This window comes from Choristoneura fumiferana, chromosome Z, assembly GCF_025370935.1.
Source record: "Choristoneura fumiferana chromosome Z, NRCan_CFum_1, whole genome shotgun sequence".
Classification (NCBI taxonomy): domain Eukaryota; kingdom Metazoa; phylum Arthropoda; class Insecta; order Lepidoptera; family Tortricidae; genus Choristoneura; species Choristoneura fumiferana.
In genome coordinates, this window is record NC_133472.1 from 6,839,501 (window position 1) to 6,864,529 (window position 25,029).

General features: G+C 38.9%; 1 protein-coding gene across 9 annotated transcripts in view; it reads right to left on the minus strand.

Annotated features, from left to right (window-relative positions):
* The window catches only part of GAPcenA (GTPase activating protein and centrosome-associated), a 107,612-nt gene that overhangs the window by 32,670 nt on the left and 49,913 nt on the right, over positions 1 to 25,029 (minus strand). For all 9 annotated transcript variants that reach the window (XR_012453186.1, XR_012453188.1, XM_074109803.1 and 6 more), the window contains 7 exons: positions 23,375 to 23,559; positions 22,802 to 22,939; positions 20,579 to 20,674; positions 19,487 to 19,647; positions 18,091 to 18,193; positions 16,362 to 16,524; positions 14,830 to 14,920 (listed from right to left, as the gene is read on the minus strand). Coding sequence is in view for 7 of the 9 variants with exons in the window: in XM_074109803.1 (XP_073965904.1) it covers positions 14,830 to 14,920; positions 16,362 to 16,524; positions 18,091 to 18,193; positions 19,487 to 19,647; positions 20,579 to 20,674; positions 22,802 to 22,939; positions 23,375 to 23,559 (937 nt within the window). In the remaining 2 variants the exon portion in view is untranslated. The remainder of the gene's footprint in view (positions 1 to 14,829; positions 14,921 to 16,361; positions 16,525 to 18,090; positions 18,194 to 19,486; positions 19,648 to 20,578; positions 20,675 to 22,801; positions 22,940 to 23,374; positions 23,560 to 25,029) is intronic.

Genomic DNA, 25,029 nt, shown 5'->3' on the forward strand with positions numbered 1-25,029 from the left:
ATGCATACTGTAAAACAAAGTAGCTTCGTTTGCATGCACGCTTGGCACGTAATGCTGTTTTTATTAATATGTTTCATTGTTCATATGTAGGTCAAAAAAGAACGGTCTACAGACATTTTATTCAAATATTTTAACACGTTTCTAGATAAAAGTTTTGGTTACGGCCAAAATTAGAGCGAAAACCAAATCATCGGTCGTCGCTAAATGTAAAGCCCCTGGTTTATCTTAAGGGGTTTGCTCCTGGTTAGCTCATGAGCAATGTCCCGTTAGATGGCGCTGTTATCAATAGTTCCTTTTTTCAGGTTTTTTTCGTAAATTATGAAGAATTATTTCACCAAAAACTAATGGCGGGAGTATCTAAGCGTAACCGATTTTTTGACCCCACACTCGAAATGAAATATTCCGCCAAAGCCGCAAACGAGGTGCTTTACTTTGAACGTCAATTGCGGCCGTATACGGACACTAGGAGCTCACGCACACACTCAAATAGACAGCGCCAGCTAGCGAAAGTCTATTGCGACACTTAGCTACCCGATCGGGGTACTCCTTCGAGTAATATTCACATTTCTTTATCGAGTCACGAAATTTTGTACCAACTGTACTTTACTCGAAAATTTTACTACGACCTATAAAATCTATAAGTATTTTATTGATAATTAGAAGCAGGGTCTTGGATAACTGTTCGCATATTATAATACGAGCCAAACGCCTTTCAAGTGTTCATAATATGTGTACGATAAATTGAGAAATTACCGAGATTCTGATCACGGTTTCTTGTCTTGGTTGATGGTCTTGCTATTATTCAGGTTATATTTATAGTTACTTTTCGTAGTTACTACCATGCTAAAGTGGTCATGATCGTCGGTTGAAAATCAGTAGCAAATCTACAGGACGAGTTTCTTGGGAAAATAGTGCGGAGGTTTTTCCTTACCTTCCACGCCGCAGAGCTGGAGTTTGGAATTCGTAGTTGGCAATAGAGAGCGCTGCCACCAGGGCTCTTAGTCACCTTGTACGACACGCACAGGAATGCCCAGGCAATCAAGTTTATCAAGGGCATCCGTAAGGCCAAAGTCCCTTAAGACACTGTTACACATGCTCTTTAGTAGCAAGAAAGCATGCTACTATTGAGCAAATGCTAGCTAGTAGCATGTGTGAACAGGACATGCTACTATCGAGCATGCTTATTAGTGGCAAGCTCGAGACGGGGTGGAAGGGGGAAAGGTATTAAGCAAGTGTGAACGCGTTTGCTTCAGTCCAGTAACGAGCATGTGTAACAGTGCCTTTAGACATACCTAATATTTTATGAACAGTGCTTCGTGTAAGCTCTTTCTATCAAAAGAGGTAATAAAAACCATACAGAGTTTACTATCCTAATTATCATCATCATCATCACTCAATTTCTGTGGTAAGACTTTTAGTAGAGAATTAGTAATCATAAGCTGCTAATATCAATTATTAATAAGTTGCTAACCATGAAAAGAGTTGACGAAGAGTTTATCTAGGCTTCTGCATCTGGATTTCTCAGTTCGTATATATAATTACTAGCTTAATCCCGCGGCTTCGCTCCCGTTGAAGAAAAAATCTACTCTGTAGTGTAGGTATTCGAATTAAAAAAAAAACTTCTTGCACCTCTGCGATCCTCAAGGAATACGTTTGCCAAATCTCATGCATTTTTAGGCCATGTTTTGCCTTTATAGGTATAAATAAATACTTACGAAATACTTACATAACAGCAAAAGTTCACCCACTCGCCGATAACTGGTATCAAATTGCGGTAAAAAATTATCCCGTGCTAATTTTGTACCTACTTATATAAATTGATTTTGTTAGGATATCATAACCGATGATTTGGCACAATCAGCAGAAGACTACGAGCAGTTCCAAAATCATCTACACTACCTTTGTTACCTTCGAGTCGAAAACAGTTGTCGATTCGTTCATATAACTACCTATAGTAAGTATTATCTGCTAGGATTTTTTTCCGATCCAGCAGGTTTGTAGTCGTGCGTACTGGATTATTGGCAGTGTTTCCTTTGGATGTTCGTGCGATGGAACTATTGCGTTTTTTTGCATTAGTTCCTTTACAAGACTTGAAGGAAAAACTGCGTTTATTTTTTAGCCTTTGTTCCTTTCGCAGTAGCATCTTCAGTTCTTGCAAAGGTACAAAGGCGGAAAAATCCCGCAGTTCTTTCTTCAAGGTCTTGTGAAGGAACTAGAACTACCCCAAATAATCCGTCGTACTTGCAGACTACGGGCACGTTCAGTTTAGCTGACACGTCATCATCGGAGACAGATGTTGCATCAAACCTAATTCGAAGCAGTCAAGCTCATAGGTAGCTGAACAGTTTGATACTTTGCCACAGCAAGCTACAGTGCTAAAATGAGCATTTCTAAAAACGTTTGTACATTTGATTTGCGACTCCGATTTGGGTAAAAATTTGCAGGTAGATAGAGTGAATCGTTCACTCTGAGTTTAAATAACATAGTCTCCCGAAATGTCCCAATTATGGAAAGTTCCTTTTTTGTTACCGCAAATCCGTAGTTTTGGTAACAAAAAAGGAAATTTCCATACAAACCAATTGGGACATTTTGAGAGACTATGTTATTACGGCTCAGTATCGTTCACTCTACATACCTGCAAATTTTTATCACAAATAGGAGTCGCAAATCAAATGTACAAACTTTATTTAGAAATGCTCAAATAGTTTTACATGTCCTCAAATACTAAGAGTAAAAAGAGAATGTCTTTACTTTGCTACTTTTTGAGCGCTCTTTGCCTGTAGTATCTACGGCTGACTAGTCTGGTTGACCGGGCAGGGGGTATAATTAATTTGTAATTTTCCCACTGGTACAGTAAATTCATATCCCAATAATAATGCCAATTATTATGCATTATAAATCAAGTAAGTATTTTGGAAACAATATATTTTTAGACACGAGTAATATTTACCTCGACGTTTCGGCAACATTACAGTGGCCGTGGTCACGGGTAGACTGAAGTGTGGGGTGACAAATAAAAATGACGAAGTGCGGGTAGTTCGAAGGACTCGCGCTGCTAGGCAGACTTGACACCCCACACTTCAGTCTACTCGTGACCACGGCCACTGTAATGTTGCCGAAACGTCGAGGTAAATATTACTCGAGTGTGTTAGCGTGATAAGTCCTGTGCGTGGTATTTTGATTAATTCCAGTTTCTTTTAATTATTTTGTTGCTCTATTCCTCTCATCTGTCCGAGCACGCGAGCAGGCTGCAATTACCAGGCCCATCACTGCCGTTCCGCCTGTGACAGTTGCAGTTCTACCATACAATAAAATAATTATTATAATGTATGTAATAAAGTTTATTATTTTTTCGAAAGAACAACTCCATTATTTACATCACTGGTCATATGGCACATGTGCCTCATGGACGCACCAGTAAAGCCACGCATCAAGGGTCAAGGAACCTGGTAACACCGAAACCACTCAATTATTCAAGTATTTATTTCGTTCATCTCTATCCACACAAGACAAGATAGATATACAATCGAACCAATCAAAAATATCACATATTATTACACGTCTTTCTAGGTCAGAATAAAAGTATGTGAAATATATTTTTGAAGCATTATATTATACTACACCTCGTTGTTTCGGGGGTCAATAGTTTGAGCGGCCCATTTAGTGAACGGCATGTCATCGTCTACTAAAAGTACAATTAATATGATATTGGAAAATTGGAATGGTAGGTGTCCGTTATCTCACTCCATATCTCGGTAATGCTGTATGCGGCATCCTATTAACGCCATAGCCCACTCCATGTGAATTACTGTCCGGATCTGGCAACTGTAGAGGCCTGTCCGCTAGCACATCCTTATAGTGTATTTAGGGGATAGACCTCCAAAATTCTGCTCATCTCATCTATATTAGATATGTTGGCTGTGGTCCCATGCCTTTCAAATGACCGGGTCCAGATGGGTTCGTGATCGAAAATCTGAACCAGCTATTACAATAATAAGTAAAGACCTTTATTTCGGACAATATGGACAATATAATGTTTACATCGTAAAATCTGGGCAATATGGCCCAGATTTTACGATGTAAACATTTCAGTCAAGCATATTGAGTCATTTTGAAAATTGTCTATGTTCCGCTCTCATCGAGAGACGTCACACTCTTTCGGAACCAACCGCTCACCCAGACAAGAGTGTGACGTCTCTCGATGAGAGCGGAACATAGATGTCGCTAGTGCTGCTGCATAAGTAGCCTAGTAGAAATAAGCAACCTGAGATATGTATGCATAGGAAAAATTCGTGTCTAGATTCCTGTCCAGCGGTGGTGTAGGGGTGCACGCAGCACGGATTGCTGAGGACCTGGGTTCGATTCCCAGCCCTGGTCTCTTTTTCTGGTTTTTCTGTGCATCCATGTCTCAGTTTGTATTTTCGATATGGTTTCACGGGATACCCGTAAAAGTAACAAATTTGGAGTTGAAATAAAAAATACAAAAAGACTCCAAAAAACCAATCATAGCCTATAATATAATGCAAACTCAAAATCAAACATTATTATGATGCCACTATAATGAAAGCAGTGACGCGAAAGATACAATTTGTAAGCGGAGATCTTATAAAACTAGCTACTAGCCGCGTGCACCTACCATGCAATAGTCCTAAAAATACAAAAGTCAAGGTACCAGAAGCTTAAAAATATATAATTTGTAATAATAGTTACACATAATTAAAAAAAGTAAGCTCACAATAAAAATTTATCAATATATGAACTTATACAATTATTCTTCTGATTTTGGTTCTTGATTCTGGGTATCTGTATGCGATGTCATTTTACACGAGTTTCCTTTTCTTCTGTAAGGCAACCTGACAGTTCAATAGCAATGACACTCGAAAAAGAACGCCATACTACCTACTACAGTTATCGCGGCCGGCTCAGTCAAGAATGTATCTAAAGCTAGACATGAGCAAAGTCTAAACATGAGTGATATTAATCTCGATATCGATAGTCAATATTTAGTCATCCTGTGACATAGAGCATAACACTAACTCTGTTGTTAAAAAAAATGAACATATAATAATTCTACTATTTTTCTACTACAATGTTTATGTTTCACGCAGAAGAAGATTCAAAACTATCGCGAAAAGACTTGTGCTAGCACGTTACTAGTGACAAAACAATAAATAAGTTTCGGAATAAGATGTCAAGTAAACATCGATCTATGCGATCTCCAGGGTGAGACAGCTTCGAAGTTGAGTGTCATACTTCCTGGCGGTGACATGGTGTCGCATGGAATTCACTCAAATCAAAAAATGTAGGTACAGTCACCAGCATTAATATCTACCACAGCGGAGCGTGCAAAAATATCTGACAGGTCCTTCCGGCCTTAGAAATAGAGTCGTGTCAGATATTTATGCACGCTTATTGTGTCAGATATTGGTGCTGGCTGGTGACTGAACATGAAAAAATTTTTTAGCAAAAAATGGAACCGACTTTTATAACAAAAAAAAATCAACTAGTTTGAAGTACTTTCTGGCGGACTTTTCAAATTTCTTGTAAATCAGAAAAAATGTACGAATTTGTACGCTATAGTTAAAAAAAATGAACGTTCAAGTTCTAAAGCGCTTATACAAGGTGCCCATTGGGATTCCGACAGATTGGGATTCCGATTTTTTACTTATAAAAAATTCGACTGCTTCATAGTAAAATAGATAGCGCCCGCCAGAAAGTATCTTTATTACTACCGGTGTACTACTATTACGGGTAGTACTATTATTAGTAGTGATTAGTAGTACTATTATTACGGGTAGTATATTTTTTAAACTAGCGCACAAATTCGTAAATTCTTCGTACATTTTTTTGATGTGAGTTTGAATTCCATGTGACAATATGTCACCGCCAGGAAGTAAGACACGAAGTTGATTATGATATATACTTGTGTGGTACATACTATGAAATGAATTTATATTTCTTCATAACTTAAACGTAACCGGCGATTTTTTGATTCACAAATCAGTCAATTTTGTTTTATTTCAGATATTTAAAAAAATGACAACTTGGGCAAAGTTATCTCAAAGGTCAAAGTTGTACGGTTTTATAGTACTTTATATATATGTACCCCTATTATCTCATCATCTGATATTACTGTAGTTTCATTCGACAAATAAAAACTTAAGATTGTTTTTTTGGAATCTTTTGTATTTTTTATTTCAATTCCAAATTTTTACTTTTACGGTCAGCCCGTAAAACCTAAATTGAAAATACAAACTGAAATATAGATGGACAGAAAAAACAGAAAAATAAGACCATCACTGGGAATCGAACCCAGGTCCTCGGTAATCCGTACCGCTTGCTATACCGCTACACCACTGATGGTCAAAAAATAAAAACTACATACCTGTTGGTATTCTTGTTTTTAGAAGCTCCACTAAAATTTCCACCCACGGAACGCTAAAAGAAAGATGCCTACGAAGACTTTATTTCGTTGTGTACATCATATTTATTTAGAACAAACTTTATAACACAGCGTTAATAAATAAATCAAACATAGTTAATCAGTCAGATATTCCTTAATTTCTTGCATATCAACATTCAACGTTTCTTCTTTTCTTCACCTTGAATATTGCATGACAGCACCTAGGCTACTTCAGCAATATAATGATTCCAGGCAAAGTTATATGCAGTTAGTTAGCATTGAATCTGAAAGGAATTGTGTATTAATAAATACAGAAATAGTATTAGCAGACAGACTATAAAAGGGTCGTTCCGTCATTTCGTGCCAATCACATGTTCTTGTACTTTTCGATAAAAAAATTAAAGTCAACGTAAATTCGGCTAATGCAAAACGATATGTATTTAGAACCTTAATAAAGTGCATTGAACTAATATACTATTATTACATTATTTAAATTTATTAAGACACGAAAATTTGCAAATAATTCATTCACCTCCAATGTTCCAACACAAGTTCATAGTTGGAATATTTTTTTTTTACAATCTCATCACAAGAAAGCCCAACTTGTTTATGTCAGTAGAATCCTTAAATACTCCTTACGTATTGGTATAAATTTATTTATTTTTTTAACACAGTTTTATAGTAAAATTTTGTAACTATATTTTTGTCAAACAAAAAAATTCATTCACTTCCAACAATACGTTACAACAAATTACACCTTCTAAATTCGTCTCTGGTAACTTTATATTGTTCCATTGTATGACCCAATAATCAGTCGACCGGCACGGATCGAACGGGGTGGACGTACGTGAAATTTAAAAAAAATATTTGCGATCTCCGCGACAAGGAAGACGTTTGGTACAGTGTGTTTATAATTACCTTCCGGACATTTCATAAGTAAGTAATGGTTTTGATTTTTTTTATACGTTAAGAAAGTATCCCTTTTGGGCGGATTTATTTACAGTTTTAATTTAAAATTTCAAGAACATCTGATTTAAGAATAATTAATGAAATAGTATCTATTTTTCATTCCTTTCCTTTGCATTACCGTCCATTCCTTCCACATTTGTAGGGGATGGTAATGAAAGCCGTTGGATGGTAATGAACAAATTGCGAAACATTAAATGTTTTTTTAGTAAAGTTAATATAAAGTACTATATAGTTAGTATTTAATACGGATGTAGGTATATCACCTTGAATAAAAACGGTAATTATGGGTAGAATAGATGTTTTATGAATTATCAAGAAGCAGGACATTGAAAAGGAGCACCAGACGGAATTGGGGCTGTTGTCTAGCGAACAGCAGATAATTTTGTAAAATTTGGCGGTGACGTTGGTTCATTCGAGGAATTTGTTAAAGTCATTAGCCAAAAAATTGAAAATATCCACTTCGATATCATCAGTGAAGAGGAAGTTAACAGAAAAAGGTGGCCTGATAAAATCCCTTCTTTCAAAGAAACGATGAAAGTACATCAGGTATTTTAAATCGAAATATTGCCCTTCTTTATTAAGTTCCAATTTGTACGGTACGAGTAGTTAGTTATATTATCTTTAATTATATTATTTTATTTCAGGTTGTTTGGAGTTTATCAGTGCCAGGAAGAGTAGCACTTCGTAGCCTTAGTTGCTTTACTTGCCAAGACGATGTACCATTGAGCCATTATTTATTTATTTAGTTTACAGTTTTTATAAGAAACCAACCAGCGTCTTCAATCCTTTTGAACAGCGTGATTTTATGAAATTTATTCAAGCGAGGGCAGAAGAGCCAGATAATATGAATGTGAAAGATTCAACACCGGTAAACATCGAGGACGATCAAGATTCAAAAGAAAGTAACAATCCGGACGTAAATCAGTCTAGTCAAGAATCCTCAATGGAAGTCGATGGTGTTAATACTAAATTTGCTAAAAATTACTGGGTTATTGTTCAGTACCAAATACACTCTAAAATATACTCTTATATTAGAAAAATTACGAAATCCCTTAAATTTAACTGGCCAGACATTAAAGATGAAGACAGTGTCACTGAAAGCCATATTTTAAAATTACTATCAAATCCTACTTTTAACAGAAAGGGGCAGTTTGAATTTAAAAATCTTCCCAGATACGAATATAAATAATGCTACCTTATCACGATGTATAAGTTATGTTTATGACCATACTTTAAGTATTAATTTTTGTTTTAAACTTTCGTGGTTCTCACTCATTAGACTTATCACGCTAACAAACGATAAATACCTCGACGTATCTGCCACATGGCAGTGGTCGTGGTGACAAGCAGACTGAAATGTAGGGTATCATATTTGCTCAGCCGCGCGAGTCCTTCAAATTACCCACACTTGATTAGAATTCGTACCGGCACCCGTATCTCGAACTACCCGCACTTGGTTGCAATTTTATAACATCACCCCATCACAAAAATTGCGACCAAGTGGGGGTAGCTCGAGATACGGGTGTCGTTCCGAATTCTAATCAAGTGCGGGTAGTTTGAAAGACGCGCGGCTGGGCAAATATAATACCCTACACTTCAGTCTAGTCGTGACCACGGCCACTGCAATGTGGCCAAAAACTCAAGGTAATTATCGTTTGTTAGCGTGAGAAGTCCCGGGGTGTGGTACCTAATAGTTATAATAATTTTTGGTTGTTGATCTCATAATTTTTTATTTTAAGAATTTTTAATAACTATGTTATTTTATGAATGTTGTCACTGCGACATGTGTTCAAATAGTAAATAACTTTGTATAATAAATGAATAATGTAGGAATATAAACTTGACTGTTATGTCGCAGTGAACTTGGGTTATTTTTGTTAGTAATGCTTATTTCTTTTTTTTTTAATTTTTAGTCCGGGTTTGACTAAAGATTGTTTCTAAGTTTATAATTCTTTATTATTTGTTTGTGTCGCAACTAAATGACTATGTAAAACAGTAATTTTACAGTCGATTGCATATCTTATTAGATGTAGCTACCGTTAAAACACTGTTTTTAGTTTATTGAATGTCAAATTAAAGACTGCTGGTAATAAAGAGACTGATTTAAATAATTTAACTACAAATTGTTTCATTACCTACCTAATCATAAATTACCATCCAGAAAATTTTCATTACCTTCTTTAGTTGTTCATTACCAACTTGTCAAATTTCCTTACCATCCTGTGCAGCATTACCATCTTTGACTTTATAGGGAAACCAGGAAATTGGTAGAGGTGCCTTTCTTAAAAATAAGTAGTATTTAGGTACCTTATAACGATTATAAAAAATCTTCATCTAAATACAAACTATTTTTTATTTCGCGGAATGTGTCAAAATGGCACGAAATCACGGAACGACCCAAAAGTGACCGATGCTTTTTAGTTACAGCATAAGGACGTAAATCAGACTATCAGTAGGAAATCCCCTAATGTACCCTACATAATGTTGCACGCAACTCTGTCAGCGTAGAATTCGTTTATAGCTATTCGCGGGGAATATTGCGATTTAAAAAACTACCCTATGTTTTTCTACGACTCAAACTATCTGTATCCCAAATTTCATCCTAATCGGTTCAACGAATTAGACGTAAAAGTAATAAAGAAATAAACAAACAGACTAACAAACTTTCGCATTTATAATATGAGTGGGATTATTGTCTTATTTTAAGTCATCATCATTCATCATCGGCCTATCTTAGCCACTACTGGACATACACAATTGCACGCCACTGAGCACGACCCTCGCCACTCTCATCCAGTTACTGTCAGCTACCCAGTGAAGATCATCGCTCCACCTAGTCTGAGGGCGTCCCTCGCCACGCTAGGCTTTTACTCGTTTACCTTAGCAGTTATCGGTTCTTCGGCTGATATGGCCGGCCCACTGCCACTTCAGTTTGCTTCAGTTTTAAGTAATCCTATAGAAATAGACGGACGGACAGCGTAATATCAAATTATCTGAACTAAGTCTTTGTGACAAAGTTTCTCCATGTCTTTCATTGAATAAAGTTAGAATTCGGCAGCGATGACATACGACCATCATCATCATCATCATCATCATCGTCATTAAGATCGGTTTGTGAACAATACTTATCTTTTTCAAAATATTCCTGATATTGAATTTAGATTTTTGCTATTCCTTTCTGCCTGCATGTAAAATTTACAGAGATTAGTGATATGGAGATAGAGTTGTAAAATTAAATATATAACATTGAATACCCTGGGTATTAAAAATAAACTGGCCAAGTGCGAGTCGGATTCGCGCACGAAGTGTTCCGTACCATTATCTATACAACATTAGACATTAGAAAAAAAACTTAAATATTTGTTTTATTCTGGTTTGAGTATTTGTTGTTATAGCGGCCACAGTAATACATAATCTGTAAAAATTCAGTGTCTAACTATTACTCAAGAGATAGAGCCCTGTGACAGACGGACGGACAGACAGACAGACAGCGGAGTCTCAGAAATAGGGTTCCGTTGGCACTTTTTAGGTACGGAACCCTAAAAACTAAATAATAGTTACGAACCAGTAGAATTTTATGTAGGTACCTACATAATAAATCCCATTTTTTCCTTATCTTAAATTTCAGCTTTTTAGGATGAAAGGTTTGGTGTGTGCGTTGGTAAACAATAATTAAAAAATAGGACAATGATGTAGTGTTCACTTCGAAACACAGACAGACAGACAGACAGATGGACAGATCAACAGACGGACGGACGGATGAGACGGATGTCACTCCTTACAGAGACAAATCTAACGATACCTGATCTATTTCCCAAGACTCTGCTTCTAATTATCAATAAAATACTTATAAATTTTAAAGGTCGTAGTAAAATTTTCGACTAAAGTACAGTTGGTACAACTTTATTCACCATCACCATCATCATCATCTCAGCCGTAGGACGTCCACTGTTGGACATAGGCCTCCCACACAGACCTCCAGTTGCTTCAACTGGCAGCGGCCTGCATCCACCGCGAACCTGCGGCTTTAACCAGGTCATCATCTTGTTGGTGGAAGTCCTACGCTGCGCTTGCCGATCCGCGGCCTCCACTCGAGAACTTTTCGGCCCCAACGGCCATCCGCTCTCCGTGCTATATGGCCCGCCCATTGCCACTTCAACGAGCTGATTCGCTTGGCTATGTCGGTGACCCTTGTTCTTCTACGTATCTCCTCATTTCTGATTCGGTCCCGTAGAGAAACCCCAAGCATAGCTCTCTCCATAGCTCGCTGAGCAACTCTGAGCCTATTTATAAGGCCTAAAGTAAAGCACCACGTCTCGGATCCATATGTCATCACTGGACTAATGATGTAGTGTTCACTTCGAAACACAGACGGACAGACAGACGGACAGACAGATGGACGGATCGACAGACGGACGGACGGATGGGCCGACGGAAAGATACACAGACAGACTCACATACGCATAAAATTAACAACCTGTGTCACTCCTAACAAAGACTTATTTTCTTGTCTTGTTGTTGTTTGTTGTCTTACTTGTTAAGATGCATCAAGGCCTTGTTGCATAGCGTGCGAGAGAAATGACCATACATACGCTCCAAAACCATAACCCCTGCCGTTTCTCACACTTATAAATAAAATAAAAAATCTTGAATCACTTCATAATAGAGTAACAGTACATACTCGTACATATGCAGACAGACGGTGGGAAGCGACTTACTTCTATGGAGTGAAAATGTTCACGACGCTACTAAGAGTTAGGGAAATTTGGTATGTTTTCGTAGTAGGTTGCTGCAGACCACAAGTTTGGTACACACGATAAGCCATACTTTGGCCACCCAGTAGGAATGAAATTTTACAGCCTGCTCTGGTGTTCTTGTAACAAATATTAATGTTTCTGACAAAAATGATAAAATAAACATACCCGTGTATCCAATATCCAATACATAAATAGTTTTAGAGTTGCACTCTTGCTAATTTCCTCTCGTCCGCCAACTTTTTGACTTCTTGATTTGTGTTCAAACCATAATTATTCAAACATAATTGCTTTTGAATATCAATCTCATTGACTTGACGTTGTGACAAAAATGTATTATAATGACGTTTAAATTTTACTTATCTAGCCAGTTATAATAATAAAAAAGGTACGAAAACTACTTCGATTGTGAAAACCTTTTTATTCACCGAGCCTAGATTTAGCGGCCGTAAAAATGCCGTGATATGTAGGAATTTATTTAAGCCTCACTGTAAAACTTGATATTAATACATACACATGCAATGTATGTTGAATGTAGACCTTATTTTTTAACTAATTAGTTTAGTGATTACACCTAGCACCTTTTATTGTGAGAATAAATATGCTTTATATAAATTAGTGGCGCTACTGTCTACGTAAGAATAAATAACTAATATCTGTTCAGAATTTGTAAGTTGAATTTAAACCACTTGTCCTAGATCGAAGCACCGCATTATAATGTATGTAAAGTATGCAATGTTATAATTTTTGCCGAGGACTGGGTCTGTTACTTAAATAATTATTATTTTAAATGACAATTTTAAAAGTAACTTACCTATTTTTCGTCTTACTTACAGTTTGTGTCCTTGCATAAATCAGAAATAATAGTTTAGGCGTTTCAACTTCTGAAAATAACAGATTTAAAAACAAAAAAAGTAAATACTAGACTCAGAAACTTGAACTTGATCTCTCAGTGATTTCATGCTTTCTTCATTTAGTTGTCGTATTATCTGAGCCAAAGGTGATGGTCACGTGACCACACGAAATAGTCGATACCTATTTACAATAGTTTGATTTTGTGACATTGACTCACGCACCCATATAAAATGTCACTACATGTTCGCTGCGAACACTGTCAGTTGTACTCATACAATGGTAAAATGCATCAAAATTTACTGCATCACGCTGCACTTTTGATGCAATAAAGTTACTTTTTTTTGGATTTTGCTTGAAGAGCATATCCATAAATTACTATTCTCAAAAAATCCTCTAAGAAAACATGTCCGTGGAAGCTATGCGGGGTGTCCGTAGGTTTGTATGGAAGAGCAACCCCCTTAATATAAATCTCATGCACATAAGTGTATATACTAAATCAATCATCACAAGGATAGTTTAATCAATCCGTTGCCGCCTCTGGGAATAAACATTTATCCTTATAATTGTGCTCTGGGAAGTTCCCAAACCGCGCTGGGCCCGCGTGAGAACTTGCCCAGCGTTGGGACGTACATATTCCGGAGTTGATGATGGTTTGGGTGATTCACACCATTAAATAATAATTCGAAGACGCAACTGCAATAAGAAAAAAAACTTCCAGTCAGAAAAGCAGAATTTCAATCAACTGCAAAATTAGATTTTTTAGTAGATTAGACACCATTAAATAGTAAATCAATTGAGTCGACAAATAAATGATGTCACAGCTCTCCATAGGCATACATAATCTATGGGGAATCGCGTTTTGACAGAGTTGTGTCTTGAAATTATTGACAAATCAAATAATAATATAACGATGTCCAATGAAAAGAATGTGTTGTTTCTTTTTTTCATAATCATGGACTTATTTTCTATGTTGACAATGACACTCGAGGTTAGATGTTAAAAGGTTTATTGAACTCTGAGAAGAATATTTTTATAACACAAAACTGTCCACCGAGAGTTAATAAAATTAGTTTTTAACTCATTCTATATGCGGCCCAATAAATGTTTTCACCAATGATAATAAAAACATTGAATAACTATATTTATTAACTGTATAGAACAGATTGTCAGTATGGCCGTCGCGTCCGCTCGCCCGTCCGGCCCCGCGCATCACAACAACTTCGTCCGTCATACCACAAAAACTCAGCACGCGCAGGGATAAGCTGCGGAAAAGTCGCTATTCCGAGCTAATATCATAATAATACTTCAACTCTCGTCAAAAAGTAGATAAGTATTATAATGCAGGCTAACTTGGCCTTAACACCCTCAATAAAACCCAAAGGATTTCATTCACTCATAAAGCTCGAGAGCGTTAAATTAATTTTTATTGAAATCAAGTTTTTTTGTGGTTGAGTCACTTTAAGAGCATAAAACACTACGTTCTTAATTGCTTTTATTACATTTTACAGGAGATGAGGGCGGGCGTGCAGTCGGGAAAAATCTATTACGCCCGGTTCACCATAATTCCAGTAAAATCGTGCCAGTAGCTATACATTGCGGGGTCTCAATCCAAACGAGTTACACAAGATAGATCGAGCACCGCAGTGCCATGCTACTGGAACGGTTTTACTGGGATAATGTGAACCGGGCATTATGGACTGGGTAGGGAGGATCCAGACAACACCGGTTATGAAACCCGGCTGCAATCCCCAACTCCCTAGAGCCTAGAGTTGGAGGTTTTTATTATCTACCCACAGAGTCTTGCTGCAGCCATTTGCTGGAAAGCCGGGAGAGCATAAATCAAGTTACCTTCTCAGAACCTGCGCCCAGTTCTCTAGGACGTCTTCGCCGCAGTCTTTGGACACTTCACCGGTGCCGCTTAGCAATGGCTCGTCGCCATCTTTGAACAAAATTAACACGCAATCAGTAACCATGTAGAATTGTTACCTTTGGAGCTTTACCCCCTTATTCATAAACGACAATCAAACCTATTTTAGTTAAAATGCCGCTAAAATTCGTTTGTCCTTATCTGTCACTTCGACATTTGTATTTGTTAGAAAGGGACAAAGCATTTGTTAGTTAACATAGGCTTGTTAAGTTTTATTAATAAGGGGGTTAGACTTTATTAATAACAACTTAGGATCTACATAGCCGTGGTGGCCTAGTGGTTTGACCTAAAGCATCTCAAGCAGAGGAATTATTTGGTGTGCGACGCACACGTGTTATTAGCTTAAGTAACTATTATTTAAGGGTTTCGTTTGATTGTGACATTGCGAGGCCGAGCGGTTTTGTATTTACAGGCGATCCTCACATCTAAGGCAATGTAACACGAATCGCAGGATAAAGGAGCGGCCGCTGCTTGAAAAACGGTGATGGTACAGTCAAGCGTGCATAAATATCTGACACGACTCTATTTCTAAGGTCGTAAGGACGTGTCAAATGTTTTTGCACGCTCCGCTGTGGCAGACATTAATGCTGGTGACTGCACGGAAACGACTTTTGGTGGAGAGCATGTGGTAAAGTCTGTGCGATTCCGCACCGTTTGCGTATTTTGGTTTTTAAGCAGCGGTGTGGCCGCTCCTTTACTTCTTCTAGATAAGTAGTTAACGAATTAGCTCGTTGAAACGGCAATGGGCAGGCTATATAGCACGGAGCACGGACAAGGGGCTATTGGGATCCAAATTTGGGCAGACCGCAGATTGGCAAGCGCTGCATAGGACTTCCACCAACGAGATGGACGAATGAACTGGTTAAAGACGCAGGTTCACAGCGGATGCAGGCCGCTTTCAACCGAAGCAACTGGAGATGTACAGGGAATGCCTATGTATAACAGTCTTATCACGCTAGCGATTCGCAGACGAGTTGAAAGCGAGGCGTGCGCGCAACGCATTCAATGCGTACTTTTGGTAAATTCCGTGACTGTAGGGTAGGCACAGCTTGGCGTCCCAGCCCAATACTCAGCGCAGTATATAGATTCCAAAAAAACCACTCATGTGTTGCCAATAAAATGAAAAAGTTTTTCATCGGTAAGTTTTAACTTTTCTAAATAACATACATAACTAATTTATTTATCAATACAAAAATCATTTATTCGTGACAAATAAAGTAACACAAAAAAAAAATATCAAAAAAAACCTAAACGAGAAAAATAAAAAATAATAATAGATTTATTTATCTCTCTAGAAAATCTTTAGCATCTTTTTTAGAATCTATATACGGCGTTGAATATAGACCCGAAGAACTCGCTGCGCGCTCGCGGCGCTTTCAACACGTCCGAAAAAGACCAGTCTGACTCTAACAGTGGACGTCATACGGCTTATATGAAGATGTTGAGTGGTTACCTGAGTCAGGGTCGAGCGGCGACGGCGGCGCCGGGGCGCTGGCAAGCGGCGACGGCAGCAGGCTCGACAGCGAGAGGGGAAGGTTGAGCCGCGAGCGGTCCAGCTCGCCGGAGGTGTCCACGTTGGCCACTTCGTACTGGAGCATGCCCTGGGCATCGACCGTCTGCCGCGAAACATACACAAATGTATAACTGTGGCTGCTATAAACATCAATAACTTAACCAACATAGAACAGTTTTAAAATCCTTCGACATTTTCATTTCAAAGTTCAGCATGTTAAGGCTGCGTTCCCACCAGAGATGTGCGAGGATGTGTTGCGAGGAATGTGTTTTTCATGAACCAATAGAAACGCTTCATTTACCCTTGCACGGCACCTCTCTGGTGGAATCAGCTAAGCGGAACGAGGCGAGGTAAATGAAGCGATTCTATTGGGTCATAAAAAACACATGCGCGCAATGCAGGTGGTAGGACCTTGTGCAAGGTCCGCCCGGATTGCTACCACCATCTTGCTCGCTAAGCCTGCCGTGGAGCAGCAGTGCTTGCACTGTTGTGTTTCGGCGTGGAGAGTAAGACAGCCGGTGAAATTACTGGCACGTGAGGTATCCCATCTTAGGCCTCTGGGTTGGCAACACGTCTACAATACCCCTGGTGTTGCAGATGTTTATGGGCGGTGGTGATCTCTTACCATCAGGAGACCTACTTGCTCGTTTTCCATCCAGTCGAATAAAATACTCGTAAAAACATCCTCGCACATCTCTGGTAGAAACGCAGCCTAAAAACGGCTGAAGATATTAATGAAACTTATGGAAACGGGTGATATTAATGAAACTTAGCTTAGCCTAGAACCAACGCAAGGACACTTGCTTTCTCTTAAAAAAGCAGCCTCGAGATCGGTAATTCCGTTCGAGAGCTACGATACCCAAACAGACAGATAAGCATCGAATTGTCATCACTACGCGTAATTGCTAAGTTACGTGTCAATACAACAACAAGAACTGGGTTAAAAGGTTAGAACTTCTCGCAAAATAGGCGCACTAACTCGTCGAGTTGCGGAAAAGCCTGCTACTGCCAATAAACGAGTAAAACTATTAAAAAGCGTTTTAAAAAAGGAACCCTTCTGGGTTATTGTGCCAAGACGCTCACTGCAGTTCCCCACTACACTGCGACAGCTACTTTGGCCGAAGATCCAGAGGCCGTATAGCCTAACATTTCTGACGCTCGCGATTCAAACCAAATGACAGAATTCCCATACAAAAACTGTCATTTGATAGTGATCGCGAGTGTCAGAAACGTTAGGCAATACAGCCTCTGCTTTGGGATCGCCAGAGACCTCAACGAATTTGTAAGACACTTCTTTGATTTTTTTGTGTCGGAATAAGGTATTTAACTATTTTGTATATGTTTTATAAATTAAAACTACACAATGCCTGTTATCGAATAGAGAAACAATTTTTAAGCTACCTTTACAAATTACAAAGTTATAAAGGTTTGAAATTCAAGAAGAGACAAAGAAATACTGGCATGTGACGTCACACGCTAGTACCGCCATACTTGCTGCATAGAGAAAAGTGTTTGGGAAAGAGACAGGTATATAGCTTTTTCAAATTTAAGTTTTCTCTTCGCTAAACACTGTCTGTATATCTATATTTTCATAATAATATTAAGATATGGCAAATTCAGGAGTTGTCAAATACCGTATTCTGAATATTTAACGTGGCAATATACTTGCCTCCTTCAGGTTGATATAGAACTGCTGGACCAGCGGCCGCCTAGAGAAGTACCAGAACCTCTCCGTAGGCGGGAAGATCTTCACAGGCGTTTCGATCACCAATCTGTTACAGAAAAAAGCAGTTACAACCGGTGCTGCTTCTAGCAGGAGCGATATATTAAAATACAACTAAACTAATCACCATTCCATTGAACTTAAAAAGAACACTGTTATTTTATAACAAATCTAAGAGATTAAATTTGTAAAAAAATATCAGTCGGTCTGTAGTAGTAGGTTTGTGTCTAGTCAGAATACTTGACATTGATTTTTATGAACGTTTGTAATAAAACATCTATTAAACGGATTAATATTGCTTATTAAATATACGCAGTAATTAATTAAATGGTTAGTTCTTTTAAAGTAACGTTACAGTTTCGTTATCAAGTAGGTGAGGACAAAATGATTAAAACGGTAAAATTACTTTATCCTGTTTGTTTAATAGTTCAAAAAAACAGTGCACTGTGTGTAATCGAAGACTTGAAATTTGGTATACTCTTGTAAATTGCGTGACAATACAATAATCTGGTAGTGACATCCTGGTAGTCCGGATAGGATCGTCTCCACAGGACGGAACTCTTCAACAGTTAACGGCATCGACTTGAAATTTGGTATTCAAATGTAGTTTGGGTGACAATACAAGCACAGTCAACAATTAGTACAGTCAGCAAAAAAAGCTTGTATTAAATAGTAGATTGTACAACAAGAGCATAAAACGAGTCATTTTACCCGAGGTGTTCATATAGCCCTCCGAGCCGGTACGGCGAGAGTGGATAGACACATCCGAGGGGGAAATGGGTTTAATGCTCGAGTTCTCACACTCTACTTTACGAGGAAATAAAATAGCAACAGTGGAAACAAGTGTTCACTTACTATGTACCTTTTATTGTTCATGTATTAGTTATAATTATATTTTTAAATTTTATTTATCTATTTCCATTGATTTAGTTTATTTTTAGTTTAATATAAATTAAAAAATACAAAAAAAATGTACTGACTTCTTTGTTTGTGGCTGTTTGCACCTGATTACCTTGGTCTTAGACGAAGATATTATTTTATGCACTAGAGCATTAAAAGTAATTTTATGTCGCCTAGATCTAGCATAAATACGAACTTTACGAGCATGAGAAGTGAAAAATATTTTTTTTTAACAAAAACTTTTTTTTTTACATAAAACTGACCGTGATTGACCCCTATCTCACCTGGCGTTAAGTGCAGATTAGGCCAAAGGTGTTTTCACTCTAGCCTTGAAGCTCTAACCAAAGCTATGGAGGTTCTTAACAGCGTTCAGAGTGCAGACAGCGTAGCTAGAGCCGAGTTATGGTTACAGGGTGGGTAACGGTGATAGGGTGTACGTTACCGCAGCGGGTCCGGTATGCCGCGTATCACGAGGTCCAGCGCCAGCGACATGTACGCTGGCGCGCCGTCGCCGCTCGCCACGTTGAAAGCCGCGAGAGCTGACTCGCCGGCGTTCCATAGAGCGCAGACAGAGCAGCCGGAGCCGCCGGAAGAACCGCTCACCTGGACATACAAGTGGTTATTGACTCTGTGCACGACATCAGCCCCACCTAGCGTCCGCAACTTTTTTGGCTCTGGTGCTCTGTCGTTTTGAAATTTCATCGCGACATTGTGACAAAAATCAAACCCATAACTTATTAATTTATAATACAAAATTACTGTGATACCGTGATTTGGGTGGACAAAAGGTTGTAAATTCATTTTTGGTCATTAAAATTAAATGAGGTAAGTAAAATGTTTGTTTACTTTATGTTTAGTTGTACTTTTACTGTAAAACGAAAAGATAAAGCTATCTTATTGGTTTCTTTGAATAATAGTAAAATTATATATTGTTCTTATATCGCTAGTAATAAATTAAATATCGTTTTCAGATCAAAATGAGTATCATTCTGAAGACCGGTTTTGAGAGTATCACTCAATATAAAATTTCAACCACAAACCGTTTCATAAGGAAAATTGTTGCTGGACATGTCCGAGATGTAGAGGAATTAAGAACAAAACAGGCACAGTGTTCAATAATTCAAGCTCGCATCATAACACAAACATCTATTACTAAAATTAGGTAGTTAAAGTCTATACAAATTGCTTTGTTAATGACAGATTCATATGAGTATGACAGATGACATAGCCTAGACTATTTCTTCTTTTGGCCACTACGAGCGCTGCGATAGATTTCATTAGCCCCACCACCTAGTACTTCGCACCCTCCCAATATCCTAGTATTGTAAAGACCTCAGCTAAGCGGCATACTTGTTTCATGTCGTCTATGACTATTGCTCAAACTTTTTGAATGAGTAAATAGTCTACTTTTGATGTCGATATTACCTCCTCCTCCCTCGATATCCCCTCTCTGATATCAATAAATTGCGCAGCTGGGCGTGTAATGTTCATCTCAACTCGAATTACTTTTTTTGTTAACGTGGACCACCCTTACCATTTCAAGGAGTCTCATATCGGGATGCTTGACGCCGCGCGCTGGTGCCAGCAGGATACCAAAGCAACGCTCTATGTACAAGCCTCCATAAGGTGTCTGAAACAGAACGGACGTTGACGTTTTAGTGTGCTACACCATACTCACGCTCTCACCTATGTATCCTAGTAGTTGAGTATATAATAATCATTGTATCCTCGCTTACATTCAGAATAAACCCAGCTTTCAACCTAAACAGTTGTCTCCTTGAACGCCATGTAAGGAGGCGATACGAGGGACAAGTGAAACTAAAGAGGTGCTGTGTAAATCCATACTAATATTATAAATGCGAAAGTGTGTGTGTTTGTCCGTCTTTCACGTCGAAACGGAGCGGCGGATCGACGTGATTTTTGGCATAGAGATAGTTTATGGACACGAGAGTGACATAGGCTACTTTTCATCCCGAAAAAATGCACATTCCCCGAGGGAACAGCGCGCGATAATCGAATTCCATGCGGGCGATGCCGCGGGCAAAAGCTAGTACTGTCTATATTCTAAAACCTTAAATGTAACTTACAGTGTAAGTTGTATATGTTGGGAGAGTGGGTGTGTGAGGCGCAACACATACTACAACGTACTCTTATACGTTAGCGCGGTATCACCCGGGAGTATTTTAAAGCAACGATTCCACCAATGTGCGAGGATGTATTGCGAGGAATATGTTTTTCATTAACCAATAGAAACGCTTCATTTACCTCACCTCTCGCTCCGCTCAGCTGTTTCCACCAGAGATGTGCTGTGCGAGGATGTGTGCAGAATAAAGAGTTTCTATTGGTTAATGAAAAACATATACCTCTCAACAGATCCTCGGACATTATCGGTGGAAACGCTGCTTAAACGTGGTAGTCGGACAATGAGGGCTATCGTTTTTTGTCTTACTAGACGGCGCCACTGTTGCTTTCAAACTTTCAAACTCTGTTCTTACGGGCGTGAAAACAAAGTTTAGATTAAAATCATATTTAATACATCTTAAAACCGTACCATAAGAATATCGAGCAACGACAGTCTTGCGTCGTCCCGTTTCGTTCGGAAAAAATGGAGGACAAAAGTTTTCGAAAGACAAAAACCGTCTCAAAACAGACATTCACAGGGCACATGCCTCCTCTCAGAATGAGAGGGCTTGGGCCGTAGTTCCCACGCGGGCCCAGTGAGGATTAAGAACTTCACATACACCATTGAATTGCTTCGCAGGTTTGTGCAGGTTTCCTCACGATGTTTTCCTTCACCGTAAAGCTCGTGTTAAATTTCAAATGTAATTTCGCACATGAATTCCGAAAAACTCAGAGGTGCGAGCCGGGGTTTGAACCCACGATCCTCTGCTTGAGAGGCCATAGGTCAAACCACTCGGCCACCACGGCTTTACTAAGTTTTATGTAAGTACATATAACTTAGTAAAATTATGAACATCGGCGAGCGGCTTAACAATCCTTCCCCAACCCCAGGACACCATTTAACACCACAAAAATGCATGTTTGGTATATTTTAATCCTATACTTATACTTACGGTTTAAAAAGTGATTCAGGAGACCGTAACTATAGCAACGGGTGACAAGAAAAAGTTGATCGAGCCACCTATATAAGTACTTGCTTCGTTTGTTTGATTAAACTAAGTACGTACCTATCAATTGAAATGCGATTGGATATTTTGCCAAAAATGATAGTGGGGCATATTTCTAAAACTTGGAATTAATCATAAACACTTAAAAGTATCAGAGACAGAAAACAAAATTAAACCTTTCCACAGGTGACTGATGAAGGTTCTCCTCCAGGTGAAGAAATTAAAATGGGATGCTATGATGAAATGCCAGGGCTCTGATGAGCTTGAGGGGGTAGAGGGCCAGGAGAAGTCCCCTGACCAGTCCATTAGCTCGGCAACTCCCCTTGACAGTGGTGTTGGGGAAGAGGAAGGTGATCCCGGTCCGTAATGGTACATATGTATACATATTCTCGGCGCGGATGTAACGTGTGCGCATTGAAGGCTTTCAGAGGGGGCAATGTGAGTAGAAAACTCAGAGAAAATTAGAAGCTTTACTTATTAAAGAAAAGTGGGAGCTTTTGCAAATAAAATCTCAATGGCGGTGGTCAAAATAAGATTCAAAAACTATGGTTTAGACATATTGTCCTATATTAAGCACGCCGGGGTTTAGTATAGTACATCATAGTCGCTTAAGCAAATATGGCATTTACCTGTGGATCTTCACCGTCGGCCGGCGCGCTCGGCTGCGCGCTATTGGTGACCTGTTGCACATTGATGGTCACTTGTTTGTCGATGCCGCCGCGAAGTTTGAACCCGAGCCTCTCTTTGGGCACGTTGCTGAATGTGCCCTGTGGAGGACGAAACAAATACTGTTTTACTTTGTTTAGCACTCGAAACAAAAATATTACCTGGAAGACAACAGGCTGCAAGTCCATATGAGAAGTGCACATGAGCAGAATAGACCAATTAGAGTATAATTTTTGCTCTCTCTCTCTCTCTCTCTCTCTCTCTCTCTCTCTCTCTCTCTTTATATTTTAATAAAAGGTATCGAGAGAGCAATTAGGATCGGGACCAGTTCCAATTAAAAGGTTTATCAACCGGGCATTAAAAATGTTCTTACGTACTCTTAATGTTGGTCGCTTACAATTTCGAATTTAAACAAAGAGGATTTCTGTAACAGACTACTTAAACCAGGACAGAATATCGCTAGGTCTGTTTGTTTGACAACTTTGACATTTGTGTGCTCGCGGGGCTGGAAGTTACAAAGCAGTAATTTAAGTTACCTTGGCATCTGTCTCTTTGATCTCCACAGTGCACTCGAGGACGTGCATCAGCTGCATTGGCGGCGCGCAAGGCGTCTGGCTTTCAGTGAGCGAGCCGGTCATAGATGGCGCTGCGCTCAAATCCCCCACGATAGACGACGCCATCGACCTCGGTAGTATGCGTTCGAACGCTTTGGCGAAGCAACCTGTAGTTAACATGGTCAGAGTAAGTAAGCTGTGGTCAATTGTATCTTCTTTTTCATCACACTTGCACGTAAACAGTGTCGTAACATGCAGGCTACCTTACTTGCAAAGCCCCAAATAAAACCCTGGACCTTAATGTGCTTGTCATGAAACCCGTCGTGGTCGGTAAATGAGTCATTGCGCGTACAAATTTTCTTGTCATGAAGCCCTAGGTCGGTAAATGAGTCAGTGCCCATACTGATACTGCTGCGCGCGCTGGCCTACATGCACACGCACGCTGCGGCGCATGCTGCAATGGCGCAGCCTAAGGTATCGCCAATATTTGGAAGAATTATATTTTTTCTTTTAGAAATATAAAATTTTACTCATACTAGAATTACGAACATCGACTCATTAAAGGCCTCAGTCTTCGACTTCGGGCTTCTAATAGAATCTCGTTCGTAATTGCTTATTTACCGACCTTAAGACACAATGTACTATTAAGTCGCACCTCTGGTGTTACACTGTCGCTTATGGAAAAAAGCATGCCACGCGTGATTGACCAATCATACGTTGTTTCGCCAACTAGGTCTTGCGTTTCAACCAGGGATGTGCGAGAAATGTGTTTTTATGAACCAATACCCAACCTCACCTCGCTCTAGTCAGCTGTTTCCACCAGAGCGGTGCTGTGCGAGGATAGGTAAATGAGGCGTTTCTATTGGTTAATGAAAAACACAATTCTCGCACATCTCTGGTGGAAACGCAGCCTTAACTTCGCGCCAAAACCCTACGACACTCGCCTCAAGGTAAAAAGGTACTCTAGCGAAGTTTTGTGATATTACTAAAGATTTTTCTTTTTTCAAAAGCATCGAGGATACAGTGTAGCATCGAGGGTGCGTTATACATATATAAGAAGTTGACTGAATGAATAAAACGACTGGGCCTCGGAGCTCGTAATTTTGCACGTTTCGTTTCTCCTGTTTCCTCCCTCTCTATGTAAGTGAGTACTAAGGGCAGGTTTTTTAGATTTCAACCCCTAAAGGGGTGAAATAAGCAATAGAACGTTGCTACGGGTACACTACATAAATACGAAAAACGAAATTTCGAAAGTCGGAATCACGAACTTCAAAATACCGATTTTTATAATTCCGAATGTTTTAAAGTCCTAATATGACTATTCCGATTCTTCATAAATCCGATTTTTATAAATCCGAAAATTAAAAATACCTAATGTTTAAAATTACGATTTTCAAAATTCCGAATTTTAATAAACCTAACAATAAGAAGTCCGACTCAATAATAATCCGAAATGTCAAAAATCTAATTCCGATTACTAAAATACCGATTTTCAAAATTCCGAATATCATTACACCGATCAAAATAAATCCCGACTTATTAACTTAAGCTATGTAGGTTAGATTGACCTAAAACAGTATTTACTGTTATCCATTATCAGCAATGTGACACAAGGTCGACGGAGCTCCGCAGCGGAG